Genomic DNA, 18,886 nt, shown 5'->3' with positions numbered 1-18,886 from the left:
AGGCTGGTACAGATAAGTATAAAATACTATATGGAAATCAAAATTAAAAAATCCGCCAAAAAAGACCACTATTATTTAAATGTGTTTATAAATGTATGTAACTGGAAATTTTCTAGAGCCAAAGGTGATGTCTTCAAATTGATAACCATAATTCAATTTACAATGATATACAGGAGGAGCTGGAACCAGACAATGTTGTTGACTTAATGATCATCACAATAGTTGGTGTTCAGTTTTTTTTAACTGACTGACTAACTTTTGGGTGAGTAACGTTAAGGTTAATGTTAGCTAACGTTAGCTAAGCTAGGTTAACTTGTTAGCAGGCTAAGCTAATTTTAATTATTACAGCGACAGCACACTCTGGTAGCATCAGCAGGCTTAGCTAATTGAGTGGATTTAAAATAATGTCTTTTTTTTTTTTTTTTTTTTTTACAACTTCTTTGCTAGTTTAGCTAACCAGCTGACAATATCTAAACATAAATCCAATAAATAGCTGGAAAACAACGCAGAAGTCGCCCTTAACGTTAAAATATTGTGCTTAGCAAGAACATTATTAAATTAGCTAACATTAGCTTAGCTAGCTAGTAACTTTGAACCCCTAAACTCGTTGGCAGAAAATGCAATAAAAGTGCAAAAAAAAAAAAAAAAAAAGACATGAATAGCTGTTTGGCCGCAACAATGTCCCCATATCTAAAATATGTGATATTAGGTGTGGAGTATCACCTACAACAACTGGCTGACTTTCGCCCTGCTGGTGTGGTCCTGTGTAATTTGGATGATGCGAGACCGGCGCCGCTACGCCATGATGTCCGCCCCGTTCCTGGCTGTCTACGGCACCGTCCTGCTGGTGCTGGGCTTCCTGAGCGGGCTGCGTCTGAGCCGGGCCGAGCTGTACCCTGGTCTCCCCCCGGCTGTCATAATGGACTTCGACCTGAACGGTTATCACCCTGCGCCCTGTGTTCACCTGGGAGCAAAGGTGAGGCGTAGTAAGAGGACATGAAAACACTTTTTGTTGACATTAATTTAAAACGGTATGAGGTCAACAAAAGTACTCTCTAACTCAATCTCACTACACCTATTTATTAAAGAGTCTTCATGCTCTTTCCACAGATAAAGCTCATGTTAAAAGCACATAAAGAAAGCATGTTATCACATTAAATAAACAGCACATTTTTAAAATTATAAAAAATTTTTTAGTTATAAATTACTAGTTGTTTAACATATGGCCAATCTTACTGTAGCAGTGTTTTGATTTGATCAAAAGTTGCATTTTTCTGGCAGCATGAGCATACCAGCAATTGTCATCAGATTATGATTTATATTTCTGTATTGTTAAATTTAGATTGGTGCATGGAAATACCACACATACTGGACCAGTGACAAAAACAGGAAGAATACAGAAACACAGAAGTATCCCATGTGGAATAAACCAGGATTGTTCAAATTAGATCAGATAGTGTGTACATGTAGGATCCCATCGTTTATAGTAAGAAGATGATTAAGAAAATGGGCTTTCAGGGTCTTTAAAGCAGATGGGACAGTGCTTAGCATTTACAGAAATTGACCAATTCTTAACATGACTGCCAATAAAACACTTTCAGATCAATTAATTCCGTTTAAACCTTACTCCTTATCAAAGAAGATTTTTTCAACCGCACCCAGAGTTACCAGAGTCTGGTAACTTACACACCTAACTATGTTTACTATAGCAAATTGTAAAAATGTATGTACACTTTATGCTTTGTACTCATAATACACTCTGTGTGCAGGTCTTCTACAGCTTCAACTTTTGGTTGATGTTTCGTCAGCAGCTAAAGGAGAGAGAGGAGGAGCAGAGGTTAAAGGAGGAATCTCTCGATGAAGTCAAAGTCGTGCCACGTAATTTCTTTTCAAATTGCTTTTACAAAGATTACAGCTACTGTGTTAGAGAATAGCATTTAGTTTAAAGTAAAATAAATGTATCCCTTCTCATCTTCACATCCTATTCTACTTTTTTCTTCATCAATGAATTCCTCCCTGTCTCTCCTCGGCCTTCTCCTCCTCGTTCTTCTTTTCTTGGTTTCCTTCATATTAGCAGAGGAAAGTCCACCATCACCTCTTGCAGCGATGCTCATATCAGGAGTGAAAGGGACGCTGGTGAAATACTGGATCCTCTTTTGCTGCTCCATGTTCTTTGTGATTAGCTTCTCTGGAAAGGTATCTATTAACAAACAAAGAAGTCATCTTCATGACATGTCTAATAAACGTTTCAAAACACGCTCTGAGGGCTTGATATGAAGTCAAGAAACTACTGTGAATGTCACTGCAATAGTAATGGCATTATAAGCTGCATGCATGAATTATCCTGCTAAGGGCTTCAGGCCAAACATGTAGTTATTTGTTTAATAATCTTTCCCCATTATTGCCACCATTTTAAATCTCTGCTACCCAATTTCCCACAGTGATTATGTAAAGTTCCTGTAATGCAATCAGTCACCATTCCGTTTCATACAATGTGCATTTGCTCTGTCAAACACTAGAGAAAACTGCACTCTATAATCTTCTGTATTTTAGGTTAATAATTCATCACAAAACTTTTACATGTACAGTAACTGAGATAGTCTACATGATTGTATAGTTGGAAAAAAATTCTTGGGACAACGTTTTTTTTTAATTTGTAAATAATGTATATGCACAATATACTGTATGTATGTGGGAACCACTAATATAAAGTTAATTACAAAAATGTGTGCATTTACAAAAAATAAATAATATCTGCATGCAGTCTCTCAGGACTTTTTGGGTCCAGAGGTCCCTGTAACATTCGGTAGATTTCAAGCAAATAACTGATTTAAATGTACCTAATCATGTTTCATTTGCTTAGGTGGTTGTCTACAAGATCCTTTACATAGTCCTCTTCCTCTTCTGTGTTGTCCTCTACCAGGTAAGTAATTTTAGTCATCTGTCTGTTAAACTAGCAAATATTTAGTTTGTCTGCCTTTTGAGCTTTTCAGCTTTTTACACGCTGCGTCTCATATAATAAGTACTCTACATGTACGATACACCTCTGTGTGAAAATTGGCTATTATGTATACATTTATTCTCTGAGTAGGTGGACATTTGCTATTGAGATTGCAGGGCTCAATAAGTGGAGAGGAGCCCTGCTTTTAAAGTTCAGAAGTTATTGCATAAAATTTAAAGCCACTATAGCTTCAGGTTCATCTTACACTGAAATGGGTTGAACATAAATTATCATCAGTGTATCATGGAGCTGTTGTTTGTGCATAAAAACGCTCGGGCTCTCATATAGACTCTGTCGCTCGTCGATACTATTTTACAGTTAAAAGTATTGATTATGACTCATAGACACGTACACAGTAATTTTTTTGCTGCTGTTTTTGAGTTTTTCTCCCCCACCTTATGTTTCTGCTGACCTTTTAGAAACACGGTAGGCACTTACAGGAAGGCCTAATGGCTGTGGAGGACCATTTGTCTGTTTGGACAACATCAGCAACACCCCGGTGTTTTTACATACTGGAGTGTGATGAAAGAAATACAGTATAGTTTAGATATAACTTGTTGGGAAGATGCAGAACATTCAGGACAAACTGTGTTTTACAGTGTTTTTTCTCTCATTACTGGCACCAGGGGAATTATAAAACAATGAGTTTAACAGTAGAATAAGCTGTGAAAATAAGATCTGTAGTTACAGAGAAAAGCTACTGCATCGGTCTATCTGGTTTCTCTCCCCTCAGATCCGTTATGACGTGTGGCGTCGGGTCCTGAAGACATTCTGGGCGGTGGTGGTCGGTTACTCCATGGTGGTGTTGATAGCCATCTATATGTACCAGTTCAAAAGTGTGTCTGGGCTGTTTAGACAGATCATGGGCATGTCGGAGGAAGGGTGAGTTTCCGTGCGTGTGCAAGTTTGTGAGTCTTTTGGGGAATTAAGCAAGAAAATTCATTGTGTCTTATGTTGAATTTTGTCAGGCAGCAGACTTGATGCTTCTGGTAAGTTATCATATCATTACACCTGTCTTACTTTTCAGTCTTCGTGACCTGGGTTTGGAACGGTACGACACAGTGGAGCTGTTTGCACGTATCCTGCTTCCTGCTATGTTCCTATTGGCTTGTATCCTCCAGCTGCACTACTTCAACTCAGACTTTCTGACTCTCACTGACCTCGACAACGTACCTGTCAGACAGGCTTCCAGGTGAGATGGCAAGAATATGCGCAGGCAGGGAATGTCCTACTCAAGTCATGTGACAGTATCTTATCATTTTGTGATTTTTTTTTTTGGTCTTCCAAATTGTGCCACTAGAGGCCTTCAACTTGCTTAGAACACTTCAGCCAGAATCCTGACAAAAACTAGAAAATATGATCACATAACATCCCTTCTGGCCTCTCTTCACCGGCTGCCAGTGCAAGCTAGAGCTGACTTTAAGGTTCTTCTTTCGACATATAAGGTCCTGCATGGACTCGCACCACCTTATTTATCTGAGTTTATTACACCACATACACCGGCACGCACTCTCCACTCTCTTGATACTGGTCTCCTGGTCATTCCCCTAGCAAACAAAATAATCTGTTGGTTGTAGAGCATTCTCCTACCGTGCCCCTTATCTTTGGAATGGCCTCCCACTACATGTTAAGGAAGCTCATTTGGTTGACATTTTTAGATCTAGTTTGAAAACCCACCTCTACTCATTATACTATATCCAACTATAACACACCATCCTTTCTGCATCCTTCACAAACAAACTTTTTTCACTTATTCTCTTTTGTTGTTGTTTTTGTATTGTTTATTAATACCTATTTTTAAAATTGTTCAATTGTTTTGTTGCTGTCTATTATTTCTGTGGTCCTTTAATTGCAAAGTGCACTGAGACCATGTTTAATAGGTGAATTTACACATAACATGTGATTGACTAATTGATTGATATCACTAAATATATCTGGCAAGTAGAAATAACATATATATAACATAAAACTTATATTACAGTAAGTGTCCACCAAATACTAATCTGAGTTATTTACATCTGACCATTATAAAACAGCTAACGTGGCAAAATGTGTATGTATATGAAAGCACTTTTACTCTTCTTATATTATATGCTAAACAGTAGAAGTAAAGAAATTAATTACAGAGCCTGCTTCATATAAACCAGTACCATTGAGGAAGTGCAATTCTTTCTTGGATTATAAAACAAGCACTTACTGTTGTGTCTGTATGTACGTTATATAAGTTACGGTCGACTGCTAAACATGTTGAATATCTCCATTTGTCTCATTTATCTATTCCATCCTTCTCTCCACCCAGAGAAGAAGAGCTCAGGAGTTCAGTCAATGTGATATCTGAGATGTAAGAGCTGCATTTATTCCTCCAAAAATGTTTTATTGTATTCATGTTTCAGATCGCAATTAACTCTATCTCACACAGTTGATTCATTGCTTGTAGATATAATCACTGTTTCATCAGTGAGCTGGCCACATTTGGTGTAAATGTATTGAATTGTATAGGCAGAATAATAAGTCCTGCTTAGTTGTGTTAAAATAATTAAAGATTGAGGTAATTAGTGACGTGGCGGTATTGTAATGTTAACACAGCTCTCTTTTTACTTCAATTCCCAGCATTAAAGAAAACATTGCAAAGTTCCAGAAAAGGTAAGGCTGTTGTCGACTCTTGATTCTTGTTGTTTAGTCTAAGGGATCAGCAATTGTGTCTAGACTACCGTATTATACGTGTTTCATATTTAATTCATATTCATAATTATTTTGTGTATTTTGGGGTAAGGTATAAAAAAATAATAATAATGTCTACTCAGTCTTTGTAAGTAGTAGGATGCAGTAATTGTGTAAATATTTAAAGTGCTCATATTATGCTCATTTTCAGGTTCATAATTGTATTTAGAGGTTATATCAAAATAGGTTTACATGGTTTTATTTTCAAAAAAGTATAAAAAAACATATTTGTGTTGTACTACACATTGCTGCAGCTCCTCTTTTCACCCTGTGTGTTGAGCTCTCTGTTTTAGCTACAGAGTGAGGCATCACACTTCTGTTCCATCTTTGTTGGGAGTCGTACATGTGCAGTAGCTAGGTAACCACTGCTAGCTAATCGGAAGCAGAGTATGAGGGCGTGCCACGCTAGCAGCTAGGCGAGCATTATAACGTGTGTTACAAAGTGACGCACGTTTGTCACGGAAGTAAAGGCTGGACTACAATAGAGCTGTTTGGAGCAGTTTGTGAACAGTGTTTTCTGTTGGAGATGGTAAGTCCCTTTGGGGTGGGCTTTGGGCTTTTTCACTTTGTAAACCTATTACATGCACAAAAAAGACATATAAAACAATAAAGGAAAGGGGAAAAGCCAAAAAGCATAATATGAGCACTTTAAGATATGTTCTGTTGTCCTCCAGGCTTGTGAAGGAGCAAATGGGAAATGGGAAAAGTCAGGAGACACTGGACAGCGTCGGACTACAAAGTTCCTCAGAGAAAGGAGCTATGGAGCGGGAGGAGACAACAGAGGACGGTAACTATAGCTCAAGAAAAAATATGGCTCTTCTTTTGTATTGGTCAATTAGGACCGGGACAAATTATTGATCTGGCATTACATAACAATGGGCTCTCTTACAACAATATGTATTTTATAGAGTGTTGTGTTTTTTCTTCAGTTACACAGATATCGCAATGTATCATACACGATTGTCTTGTTGTCTGAGCCGTATGAGAGATGATGTTCATATTATGTCTGATGTCCTTCTCTACCCTTGCTTCCTTCTCTTCCTCCCAGAAACTGTCCCCAGCAGTCGTGAGGACAAGTGGGTTGTGATTGTGGACCGGGCAAGCCTGCTGCTCATTCAGGCTCTTTCAGGACTCCACAGGCTCCAGGTGCAGAGCTGGAGGCTGCTGGAGCTCCACAGCCTCAAAATCGTGTCCACCGGCATCATCTGGGTGTCACTGCAAGAGGTGGGATGTTTGATCCATGCGTGCATGCGTGCGTGCATACAAATTGTCAAAGACAAATCCTCTGATATTGGTTTACTCAGTGCTGGTTTAATAGTTATAAAATTAGTTTATTTCTCTTTATCTTATATACATCAATCAATAAAAGACAGACTTTTCAGCCTAAAGTAGCTCTGTTGACATATTCTGTGGAAAGTGTCACAGGTTAAATGTGGTGTTCAGTGCTTACTCACGACTTTCAGGAAAAAAAGTAAAACAATGTGATTTTTCACAGGTTTCTTTAATGAACTTGCTCTTCCTGGTTCTGTGGGTGTTTGCACTCCCGTTCCCACGGTTACGACCTGCGGCATCCAGCATCTCTGCTGTGTGGGCCTGTGTCATGGTGGTGTGCAAGATGTTTTACCAGCTCAAAGTCATCAAACCCCTCGATTACTCCTCAAACTGCACAGCTGTGAGTATCCAAAACTGTGTGTGTTTGCAACAGTGACCTAAACCGTATATAATCTGCTCTGACAGCTGCAAAGCTTGATCACCTGTCATTGGGCTTTAACGTTGTTTGTATCTCAGGGCCTGGTGCCGTCCAACAGCTCGGGCCTAGATGATGGAGGAGAGCTGAGGGGGAACATGGTGGAGCTGCTCAGGAGGTCTATTCTCTACATTGAGCCTGTGGACCCCGTCTACTGGTGTGGAGCGCTGCGTAAATGTGAGGGCAGGATCCTCCCCTGCCTCAGGGTACGGAGACACACCTGCCAGAGTCTTAAAACTTAAAACTTTCTATCTTTGAATTTTCTTTTAAATCACAACCATTATACAAAGCTGCTTTTGCATGGTGGCGACCCCCCCCTTTCTGTCTATCCACTGTGACTGTCTAATAAAGTGAAAATCACTCTTATAATAGCTTTTTGTAACAAGGGAAAGTAAGCTCCCTGTTGTGAAGCTGTTTTTGTGAATAAGATGCAGACAGAACACCAGGACCAAACAACCTCAGCGATATGAATATGTACAACTGAACTCCAGAGACACATGTCAAGCGTTAATTGTTTTTTGAAGTCGCTGGCAATCATCCCACAGTTTCACTTTTGTATTGTGTCCCAGATCATCTTTTCTCTAAAAAGCGTGTTCTGTGTTGTAGAACCATCTGATGGTGCTCGGGCTGCTGTTGTTCGAGGCGACTGTCCATCGGCACCAGCTCTACTTCCGTCTCCATAACGATTTGAATGCCCCGCCCTTCAGCATCATCTTCCAGGGCATCACAAGGCAGCACCTGGATTACGGCATCCTGCCCTGCATCAAGTACTTTGTCAACTTCTGCTTCTACAAATTTGGACTGGAGGTACTTTTTAGGGGCTGAGTTGTGTGTGTGTGTCTGTGTGTATCTGAACTGTTTAACGAACCCGACACTGACTTCTTAACATTTTCTCAACACTTCTTCTTAGATCAGTTTAATCGTGGCGGTCAACGTGATTGGTCAAAGGATGGATTTCTATGCCCTGCTCCATTCTTGCGCCTTATTGGCTGTTCTGTCACGGCGACGCAGGAAGGCCATCGGGGAGGTGTGGCCTAAATACTGCTGCTTTACTGCCGGGCTCATGGTGCTGCAGTACCTGCTTTGCATTGGCATCCCTCCCGCTGTCTGTGTTGGTATGGGCTTTTTGAATAACTCTGGGATTTTTGTAGAAATAAACTATTGATATTATTATATATAATTTATATCTAGTTCCTAAAAACTTTAACATTTGCTGTTTTAAACACCTGGTGTGTGTAATGGCCACTAGCATGCAGAAAATAATGCATTTAAAAATAAAGCAACAGCAGTTTGCTTTAAAAAAACTGGAGGGACTGGATGGCATGAGCAGTGATAAAGAAATGAGTGACACGAAAAGTGTAACTCAAACAGAAAATCAAACGAAAAAAAAAGCTTTAGTACCATCCACACTGATTGATAAACAAGAGCTCAATAAAAACAACTGTTCAAAGCATCACAGCAAAGAACACATAGCATGAATGAAATATCTCATTGATTAATCTCTCTCTTGATCAATGGCTTAGTCAGTAAAATAATATCAATTTTCTTTTATCCGACCAACGGTGCAAAAAACAAAATATATTAAGTTTATAATAATAGAAAACAGAGAAAAATAATTCATTGTTTGGTATATGAAATTTCAGAATACATAGAAATAGTGAAAGATCTCATAATTAGGATCCAAGTTAAAATCTTCAAATTGATTCTTTTATTCAATCATCAGTCCGAAACCCAAGAATATTCAGTTTACAGTACTACAATACTGTATATGACTAAGAAAAGCATCAAACTCTCACATTTGAGAAGCTGGAACCAGCAAATGTTTGCTGCTTTTGCTCAGAAAAATTAATGAAACAATCAATCAATTATCAAAATTATTAACAGAAATGTTAAAATGATTAAATGTCACTGCTTGCAAAAGTCCTGCATTTAAGTCTCATTGTATGCTATTCCACTTTACTCTATTTCCTCATCAGATTACCCCTGGAGAACCGCAGTTCAACCTTTGACCTCTAATGTTATTAAGTGGTTTTACCTGCCTGACTTTGCCATGAGACCCAATCCTTCATTCATATTCTGTGAGTTTAGCTCTACTCTCTTTCTTTTCTCTCCTGACTTTGAACCTTTTCCTCCTCTGTAATTCCTCACGTCCGGTTTTGAGTCCCTCCTCTCTCTCCTGTGTTCTGCAGATGACCACCTCCTGTTGCTCTGCTCGTCTCTGCAGTGGCAGGTGTTTGAGGAGGAGAACCGGGCGGCGGTGCGACTGCTGGCCGGAGACAACGTTGAGATCAGCCGTAGTCTGGATCCTTGTTCCTTCAACCAGTTCATACCTGTCAATAACTTCCTTCACTGCAGGTCAAAAACACATCGTTTTTATATATTTTTTTTTCTAGGGCATTCGATTCGATTAAAATATTTAATTGCGATTAATTGCATGATTTGTCCATAGTCCAAATTAATTGCACATTTTTTAATCGGTTCTAAATGTACAAATGTAACATTTAAAGGTCCCATGACATGAAAATTTCACTTTATGAGGTTTTTTAACATTAATATGAGTTCCCCCAGCCTGTCTATGGTCCCCCAGTGGCTAGAAAGGGCGATAGGTGTAAACCGAGCCCTGGGTATCCTGCTCTGCCTTTGAGAAAATGAAAGCTCAGATGAGCCGTTTTGGAATCTGCTTGTTATGAGGTCATAACAAGCAAGGTTAACTCCCCTTTCTCTGCTTTGCCCGCCCAGAGAATTTGGCCAACCCATGGGAGAGAGACATCATGGCTTTCAAACGAGAAAAGTGGCAGTTGGTCAAGGCCACACCCCCACCCTCCACCTTGCCCCCCCCTCTCTCCTCCTCAATAGCTATAGACACAGAAATGGCACATCCTAAGGAAAGCTCATTGTGGGACGACTGGCTCTAGTGGCTGTAGTTCTGCACCAAAGCTGAATTTCAGGAAAGAGACTTCAGATACAGTATTAGGGGACCACTAAGGTCTATATAAAAGCATCCAAAGAGCACCATGTCATGGGACCTTTAAATTAGAGTCTTTTACTACTTTAAAGTCTCTATTCACAGCACTTAAAGACAACTCACTTTTAAAGCTAGTTCACCTGTTACTGTCGTTATTTCCTTCTTCCAAAACAGCCAGGAGTTGGGTTTAAAACAAAAGTATGACAGGTGTGTTAACTGCATGCCAAATTAATCAGAGCACACAAGGCCAAATGACCGGTTGCTGACAAGCATTTAAAAGGCTATTTGTTTAACAGAGTCCAACCATAAACTGTATAGAAAGAGAGTCTGACCACGTAAAACACATTGGGGCTGGGCGCCTGGGTAGCTCACCTGGTAGAGCGCGCGCCCATATATAGAGGTTTACTCCTCGACACAGCGGCCTTGGGTTTGACTCCAACTTGTGACCCTTTGCTGCATGTCATTCCCCCTCTCTCTCCCCTTTCATCTCTTCAGCTGTCCTGTCCAAAAAAAATAAGCTTTAAAATAAAACACATTGGGCCTATATTCCCTCCAGCCATAGGCGTAGATTTCGTGGGGGATGCAAAGACCCCAAAGAGGTCAAAAATAACTGTTAAGGGGGCTCAAAACATGTATATATCCTTCTTACCTGTAAATATGTTTCCCAACGACTTCAGACCCCCCTATAGTGGAACATAACATTTTTACCTTGTAGCGCACAACTCTTTTCTTCCTCTCTTTGTCTTTGAAATGAAGCTGCATTCAAGTGCAGTCGGAAATGTCTATAAATGATCTGCGGAAAACTGCTTGTGCTACACAAATTGTTGTATAAAAATTCCCCAGAATTCAGGAAATTAAGTATCTGATGCTAAAATTTTTGTGGGGGAGTTATGTGTCCCCCCCAAAACCTACACCCTTGCCTCCAGCTAACTTCACATTAAACAATGAGGGCAAAACAGCATCATCGCTCTGTTTTAACCGATTATTCACTGTCTACCTCAGCTAAAAACACCGGATCTGCAGCATGTTACCGTGTCGTTCACTCCCAAAGCCTGTTTGTAACAGGTAGGCTGATCTTCATATGTGTAGGATTCTCGTAGGGTACAGATTTGATCATTGGCAAATTATCAAAGATGTTTTATCAATATTAATAAAGTTATGAATATGGTTATTAATAACTTTATCAAATCGACAAACAATCAAAACGGGGCACCACCCTGCAAGTCAGGGACCAATAATCAAACTATAGAACAGTCTCATTTCTGTGGTAATCCTTTAAAAAGGAAATAAAGGAAGGGGTGAATCCAAGCACGGACCTGATCGACAGCAATTATTACAACAGGTACACAAATAATCACAAGCAACTGCTAATTAAGTATAATAAGATTTATTAACGTCACAATTATCAGTAGCTAATCAATAATCCTTCGATAATAAACTTATATATCTTTTACAATATCACAACCAAAACAAAGCAAAAACAAAGCAGCATGGACGGACACGTCTGTGGGTGTGTATGTGTGTGTGTGTGTGAGAGAGAGTGAGTGAAAATGGAGGGGCGGTGTCGAAGTGTAGTTCTAACAAAAACAACTCCAAAAATGGCTACTCCTGTGTGCTGCACAAACTATTTAGCCTCAAAAGGGCGGTAGTGGTGCTGGGTGCACGGAGAGGGGGCTGAAGAAGCCGAGAGGGGGTTGCTAGGCAACGCGCACGCTTAGCCTAGTATGCTAGGTCATGTGTTAGCTCTGTACACGGTGATGCCGACTCCACGTGTGAAGCTAGCACCGTTAGCTCGGGAGCTACAAGCTAGCTTGTGTCCGTGTAGGTGTATGTGTGTGTGTGTATAATTAGTAAAAGGAGACAGGGTAAAGAAGGGAAAAACACTCTGATCTTAGTTATTGATAATGACCCGACCCCTCAGCTACTCAGTTCTGGACCACACGTGTAGTTAGGACAGACTGAGACTTTTGACTTACTGAGGGAAACGTCACTATAACCACTCCAGTGGCTAACAGCTGATTTCGCGATTCTATTGCAGACAGTAACTACAACTCCATGAAAGGAGTGACTTAGCAGGTAGCGATTACAGTTATACCCAACTACTTAACACAACCTAATCAACGGTATCGTAATCTATTGATACATTCACAGAACAGATTAATAATCACATATGGACCAGTACATGATTAAATCAGATCACCTTAATGGCAACAAGTGGTAGCGAACCCTTTGCTCATTAATAAACACACTACTTATCTCTGCCCAGACCTAAGCCTCCTTACGGTGTGTTCAGTCAGTTTGTTTCTGTCCATAGATTTCCACAGAAATGAAACAGAACGAATCCCTTGGCGCTCGTCAGCAGCCACGGAGAAACTTCCTCCAAAAAGGCAGAAAGGGGGAAGTTTAGTCGACTTTGAGAAGAAAACGTTGTTTGTCCTTCTCCTGCAGATATGAAAACACTGGTACGTTTTCAAGGATCCACCGAAATAAAATCCACTTTCTCCAGAAAATGGAAGTTCAGCACAGCGCTATGCGCTCCCCTCAGCAACAGAGTTGCAATGGAAGACGAGGATTTTCCTAGGATCAGGCTTTTTATAGGTTAAGACCCCCTGCTGTGTTTATGGTCCCGCTGAACCAATAGGAAGACTCGAAACTCTTGAAAGGGTGAAGACTACAATCTTGTAGTTCTTTGACTTCCTGCCAGTTGTGAGGCGTTTCCCTTCTGGCTGGCACTTTTGCATAGAGGTGTGAATTACCCCGGCTTTGGGGTTTACATGCAGGCCAAGATTCCTTTGTCTCTGAGCACATGTGTGTCCTGTATCCAGAGGTCAGTTTAATTTGAGGCCTTTTGGTTAAAATCAGGTTTAACCAGACTCTTGGTCCCCAACATATGTTCAACTGACTTTACCAGATAGTACGCAACTGTCCTGCTATTTTTACAGGCATCTAAACCTCTTTCGTGTAAAAAAGTACTTTATAGCTTAAGTATTTTTTTAAACCAGGAGTAGAGTCTTGGTTCCATTTCGATTATATCTCAGACTTGTCTTGGTCTAAACTTCGATTCAAATTTTTCACATCTTTCTATATCATCAAACATACAAGTAATGTTATTGATGTTCGATTTATTTTCTTCTCTCCCTGAACGTGACTCACCCTCAAAGACTACATTTATAGACCTGAGATAAGAACAGGAAGTAGCCTGAATTCCATATTCCAGCACTTAATCTCTTCAAACATCTCTTCCTGCTCTGTAAATTAAACTGCAGGTGGAGAATATTGTGAGTCCATCTCACTGGTTTGTGGTCGTTTAAGGAGCACTAAGGGGTCGAGTCAGATCATTCATTTATGTGTGTGTTCAAACTCATAAAAGCTGTTCTGGTAAACTGAAATTGCTGAATAAGCACTCATAGATGTCTCCCATTTTGTTTATAGGCTTTATTTCACTTTCTGCCACTAGCCTTCACCAGATTCACAGACAATGCAAAGAAGCTGTGTTGTTTCATTGGGTGAGGGAGTTGGTGTTTGAGTCAGACTTGAGTTGGCCTTTTAAATAATCAATTAATTAAGAAGAATCTATAGATTAATCAACAACAAAAATAAGCATGAGATGTATTTATAGCATGCAACAAATATAAAACAACAAACATTTATTAACACAAGTGTTGGAAATACCCTTGATTGCTTTCTTGCCGAGAGTTTGATGAGAAGATTGGGTTACACTTTACTCTAAGAGTGACATGACACTGTCATGAACGTGTCATAAACATTATTAACAAGTCATAAACGTTTATGACATAACGCTTCTGTGTCATTCAGTTTTTGTCATGACAAGTTATAGTTAGGGTTAGGGTTAGAGTTAGGGTTAGGGTTCATGTGTCATGACAGTGTCATGTCACTCTTATGTAGATACCTTCAAGTAAAGTGTTACCGAAGATTGATACCACTCTTGTCTCTGTACGCTGAATATGAAACTACAACCAGGAGACAGTAAGCTTAGCTTAGCATAAAGACTGAAAACAAAGGGAAACAGCTAGCTTGGCAAGAAAGCAATTTTATACGATATGTAAGGTTTTTTTAGTACCTTTTTAGAGGTACTGTCATATATTTTTCACAGTTATCCAAGAAAGATCTCTTTGTCTGTTTTTATGTGTTCTGGCAGCATTTTTTTTTATGCTTCTCTTTCTCAGTGTCCCTCTCTGTCTGGTCCTCAGGTGCTACCTCGACATGGTGAAGGTGTTTGTTTTCAGCTATTTCTTCTGGCTTGTGCTGTGCCTCATCTTCATCACCGGCACCACACGGATCAACATCTTCTGTCTGGGCTACCTGGTGGCTTGTTTCTACTTCATGTTGTTTGGAGGCAGCGTGCTGATGCAGCCTGTCAGATATATCCTGCGACTGTGGGACTGGCTCATCGGTTACACCTGCTTTGTGATCGCCATGAAGAACCTGCTGTCTGTGAGTTACCGCGCTGCAAGCGAGTGCAGTAGTTAAGACACGCGTCACTGAATTCTTTTGCTTTTAAGCAGACTCTATCCTGTCAATTATAGCCTCTTTTTGCCATTCCTGTGCTTTTTTTGTGACCAGCTCGGTTCTTGTGCCTACCTGGACAGCCTGTTGAAGAACTGCTGCTGGTTAATTCAGGCTTTCAGCATGTTCTGCACCATCAAAGGCTACGACGTCCGTAAGTGTCTGTAACAGATGATGATAAAGGATATCTTAAATCTTAGTACATTCTTGTGTTTGTAAAGTATACAGGTCATGAACAACCAAATTTCCCCGCTGGGGATCAATGAAGGTGCATCTTTATCTTTTCTTATGACATTTGGTTGATATTAATATTAAAAATAAACTTGAGTTCATGTCACAAAAGTCAGAGTTATAGTCTGTAGAGGATAAAGAAAACAGGGAACTGAGACGTTATTCAGCACCGTTTGATGCCCCTTGATAATTTTGTTAAAATATTTCTTCTGGCGCCCTGGTAGAGCGTGCGGCCCATGTACAAAGGCTCAGTCTTTACCACAGTGGCAATGAGTTCAATTCTGACCCGTGGCCCTTTGCTGCATGTCATCCCCCCCCCCTCTCTCTCCCACTTTCCTATTTTAATCTGCCTGTTAAATAAAGGCAATAAAAGTAAAAAAACAAATAAATATTTCTTCCATCATGCAGCTGCTCCTGACGATGAGTGCGAGCTGCCAGAGGGTGAGGCGGGCATCGTCTGGGATGCGATCTGTTTCACTGTACTCCTGGCACAGAGGAGGGTCTTCCTCAGCTACTACTTCCTCTACGTGGTGTCTGACCTTAAGTCTTCTAAGATATTGGCCTCCAGGTCTGTACTTCACACAGACCTCCTGTTTAGGTCCCCAACATACTTACACTACATACACAAAGCAGCAGCAAGTGAACTTTACAATTAGGGTGAGGGGGCACAAATGACAACGGGGGGTAAATGTTTGAAAATTGAAACTTGAAATTTTGTTTTATAAATTAAACCCCACCTAACATGTCTGCATTCAGTTTATAAAGGGAAACCAAAAGGACGTGATAGGCAAAAGAGTCCAACTTGCTTTGGATGAAGCAGCACTCACTCACAGCTGTTGAGGGGACATTTTTGTAGCGCTCTATTTTATGGGTAATTATTGATAATTTCAATCATTTCAAAGATGTTTCCTGGTAAGAAGAATTTGGTTCTAATTATAAGGAAAATTGTAATTTCCTAAACAGAGAGCTTCATTTAAACCCAAGTAAATATTCATTCTTTATGAATTTATTAATGGAAACTAGGGCTGGGCGATATGGAGAAAATCAGATATCGCGATATTCTTGTCCTAATACCTCAATATTGATATTGTGGCGATATTATAGGGTTGACAATTGGTGCTTTGACAAAATATCTTCACAATGAGATTTTAGATAAATAATCTTCAGTAATGTAGGTATAATGACTGATGAAGTGGGTAAAGGTAAAAATAATAGAAGAGCTAGAAAATGACATCACTTTACTGTAATGCAGCCTTTAAAACCAGGAAAAGACAACACTTAAGCCATTTACGATATTACGATATCCAAAATCTAAGACGCTATCTAGTCTCATATCACGATATCAATATAAAATCGATATATTGCCCAGCCCTATTGGAAACTTTATTCTGCACACATTTTGGCACGTTGTCAGCTGACTTGCTGTAAACTCACTTAAAGACTCTCAATGTTATGCTTGCAATTAGTTGGAAATAAATAATTAACAATGTTACTTTAAATTAGGAAACTATTCTGAAAAGTTAAACCTGTAAAATAATTGTAACATTTCGGCAAAGTGACTGTAGCTGACACCAGAAGATGATTTTGTTTGTGGATCTGGTGTCGCATTTAGCGAGGAAAGAAACTCACTCTCTAATTCATACATTTAATCCTCTTGGCCCCCTTGGGAGCATAGGGTGTCCACCATGGATCTCCACCTCACTCTCCTCTGCGCTAAGGTCTTTACTTCTTGCCAGGAGGTCCCCATCTTGGTCACGTCATCAAGCGTGGACCACCTCCAGTTGGATTTAGGTCTCCCTAGCTTCCTCTTACTTTGGGGATTATAGTCCAGTCACAATAATTATAATAAGAGATCATTAACCCCTAAACAAAGTAGTAAAAATAATCACATGTAGCGGTGATGAAATGACGACCTGGTGCCCACAACAATTTAAGTCGTGCTCTTTTCCTCTACCTCTCTCTACCTCCAAGGGGCGCTGAGCTGTTTGAGGCCAGAGTGAAGAAGCAGGTAGCAGCCAGACTGGAGATAGAGAAGAAATCTGTGGAGACTCTGAAGAAACAGTAAGACATGTTAACCAGTGTAGAGTCAGCATAAAGTACATTTACAACATTTCAACTCAGCTGTTCCGACTGCGAATGTATGAATACATTGACACAGTTTTAATGACGACCAACAGAATTTTCCCTTTCAATCTCCCATTTTATCCTCCCTGGAAAAAAAGTAAACGGTGAGCAACTAACTTTCCTTTCCACCCTCTTCCTGTAGGATGGAGAAGATCAAATCTAAACAGAAGAGTGGGCCTGCAGCAGCAGATAAACCAGCGCTTCCTGCTGATCCAGAGCAGGTGACACTGGGTAACACAAGTTAATCTATTTTCTGTTTCTACTGTTAATAAACCAGCAAAGCATAAGCACACATTTACAATTTCATAGGCACCATCCATGAAAAATATTTTTAGTACAAAGTCTGTTTTATTTCACGTCTACTTACCAAAAATAGATAAACATTTTTTTATAAGGTTCTCTTTTGTGACAGGAGTAATGAGAAAATGTAGATCTCTTATTAAAGCTCTAATCCAGGGGTATTCAAGAGAGAGGCAAAGCAGGGACCCCCTATTACAAATATTGTATAAAATTAAGTTATATATTAAACTGGGCCTGCAATAATGTGTAGGGGGCCCTAAAGCCTTTATACATACCTACATACCTTTTTTGGCCATAGAGTACTAAGCTATTAAAATATTAATTTTGACATGCTTTTATAAATCATGTTTTAATGTTAAACATACATGTGATAGTGAATCCTTAGAATTAACTGTATCTGTGGATGGCTTTCTCAGTGACTACCTTACCTATAGGCCAGTACGCCTATCATCAATGTATCTTTTTTTCACAAATAAGCGGAATTATATTTGCTAATAATATGTTGGATCCATGTTAAGACTTTTCAATAATTTGGCGCCCCAGTAACTCTGAGGAGTTAGGGCCCCCTGTTGAAGATCTCTGCTCTAATCCTTTTGAAAGTTTGAGACACATAGTTTGTTTTTATGATGAAAGATAATTTTGTGTAAACATGATGTTTTATGATGCACTTCATCACTGAGATCTATTCGTGTAAAAGTGTTTACTTTATGAAACTCTTCAATCTTTATCGTTAAAAGGGAGACAATCAGCAAATACCTGCAAGGTCTAAACTGTTTGATCTGTGTTTTCCAGGTGATGATGAGAAGGCAAAGAGAGATGCTGGAAAATGGTGGAAGCCTTGGGTGTCTCAGCCAGGAGGTGAGCAGCAACATCACACAACCAAAACACTGCTCGGTGCTTTCGGAGTGAAGGAAGAATGCTCTGCTGTTTCCTAACGTTCCATCTCCTTGAATCTTGGCAGAGAGACGTTTTGTATCCCAGGTTATGTAAGAAAACAGTAAATACAGCCACTGAGCTGCTGTACTGGAGTAGCTTTGGATCAGATGGCTTGCTCAAAAGCTCAACAGTATGCATAGTGATTCATTTGTTACACTGCTCTGTTTTATGCAGTGGAAAACAACTGTGGCTACCACCTGTTTGAGAGTGACAGCGAGGAGGAAGAGGAGGAAGTTCCAGAGAAGAAAGAAGAGGAACCACCACCGAAGAAGAAATCTGCTTTCCAAGTGAGAGCCAGGAAAACCCCTGAAACGCAAAAACTAATGACTAATGA

General features: G+C 39.9%; 2 protein-coding genes across 7 annotated transcripts in view; one reads left to right on the top strand and one right to left on the bottom strand.

Annotated features, from left to right (window-relative positions):
• gnas (GNAS complex locus) overlaps positions 1-965 on the bottom strand; it is a 48,885-nt gene extending 47,920 nt beyond the window's left edge. For 3 of the 4 annotated variants that reach the window (XM_028582344.1, XM_028582343.1, XM_028582345.1), the window contains exon 1: positions 728-965. The gene's annotated coding sequence lies outside the window, so the exon portion shown is untranslated. Of the gene's footprint in view, positions 1-723 lie in introns of all 4 variants that reach the window. The other variant, XM_028582346.1, reaches the window with a different exon arrangement.
• Positions 75-18,886, top strand: part of si:dkey-11f4.7 (piezo-type mechanosensitive ion channel component 2) — a 34,185-nt gene continuing 15,373 nt past the window's right edge. For 2 of the 3 annotated variants that reach the window (XR_003692954.1, XM_028582339.1), the window contains exons 1-24: positions 75-262; positions 710-976; positions 1,770-1,878; positions 2,075-2,196; positions 2,864-2,923; positions 3,735-3,883; positions 4,029-4,193; positions 5,301-5,342; positions 5,612-5,644; positions 6,397-6,509; positions 6,771-6,946; positions 7,218-7,394; positions 7,511-7,675; positions 8,076-8,276; positions 8,380-8,584; positions 9,446-9,547; positions 9,659-9,824; positions 14,646-14,889; positions 15,019-15,115; positions 15,601-15,760; positions 17,164-17,253; positions 17,459-17,547; positions 18,409-18,474; positions 18,727-18,839. Coding sequence is in view for 2 of the 3 variants with exons in the window: in XM_028582339.1 (XP_028438140.1) it covers positions 776-976; positions 1,770-1,878; positions 2,075-2,196; positions 2,864-2,923; positions 3,735-3,883; positions 4,029-4,193; positions 5,301-5,342; positions 5,612-5,644; positions 6,397-6,509; positions 6,771-6,946; positions 7,218-7,394; positions 7,511-7,675; positions 8,076-8,276; positions 8,380-8,584; positions 9,446-9,547; positions 9,659-9,824; positions 14,646-14,889; positions 15,019-15,115; positions 15,601-15,760; positions 17,164-17,253; positions 17,459-17,547; positions 18,409-18,474; positions 18,727-18,839 (3,045 nt within the window). In the remaining variant the exon portion in view is untranslated. The remainder of the gene's footprint in view (positions 263-709; positions 977-1,769; positions 1,879-2,074; positions 2,197-2,863; positions 2,924-3,734; positions 3,884-4,028; positions 4,194-5,300; positions 5,343-5,611; positions 5,645-6,396; positions 6,510-6,770; positions 6,947-7,217; positions 7,395-7,510; positions 7,676-8,075; positions 8,277-8,379; positions 8,585-9,445; positions 9,548-9,658; positions 9,825-14,645; positions 14,890-15,018; positions 15,116-15,600; positions 15,761-17,163; positions 17,254-17,458; positions 17,548-18,408; positions 18,475-18,726; positions 18,840-18,886) is intronic. The other variant, XM_028582340.1, reaches the window with a different exon arrangement.

This window comes from Perca flavescens, chromosome 7, assembly GCF_004354835.1.
Source record: "Perca flavescens isolate YP-PL-M2 chromosome 7, PFLA_1.0, whole genome shotgun sequence".
NCBI lineage: Eukaryota > Metazoa > Chordata > Actinopteri > Perciformes > Percidae > Perca > Perca flavescens.
The sequence above is the reverse complement of the archived record's forward strand: the minus strand, read 5'-3'. Positions and strand labels throughout refer to the sequence as shown.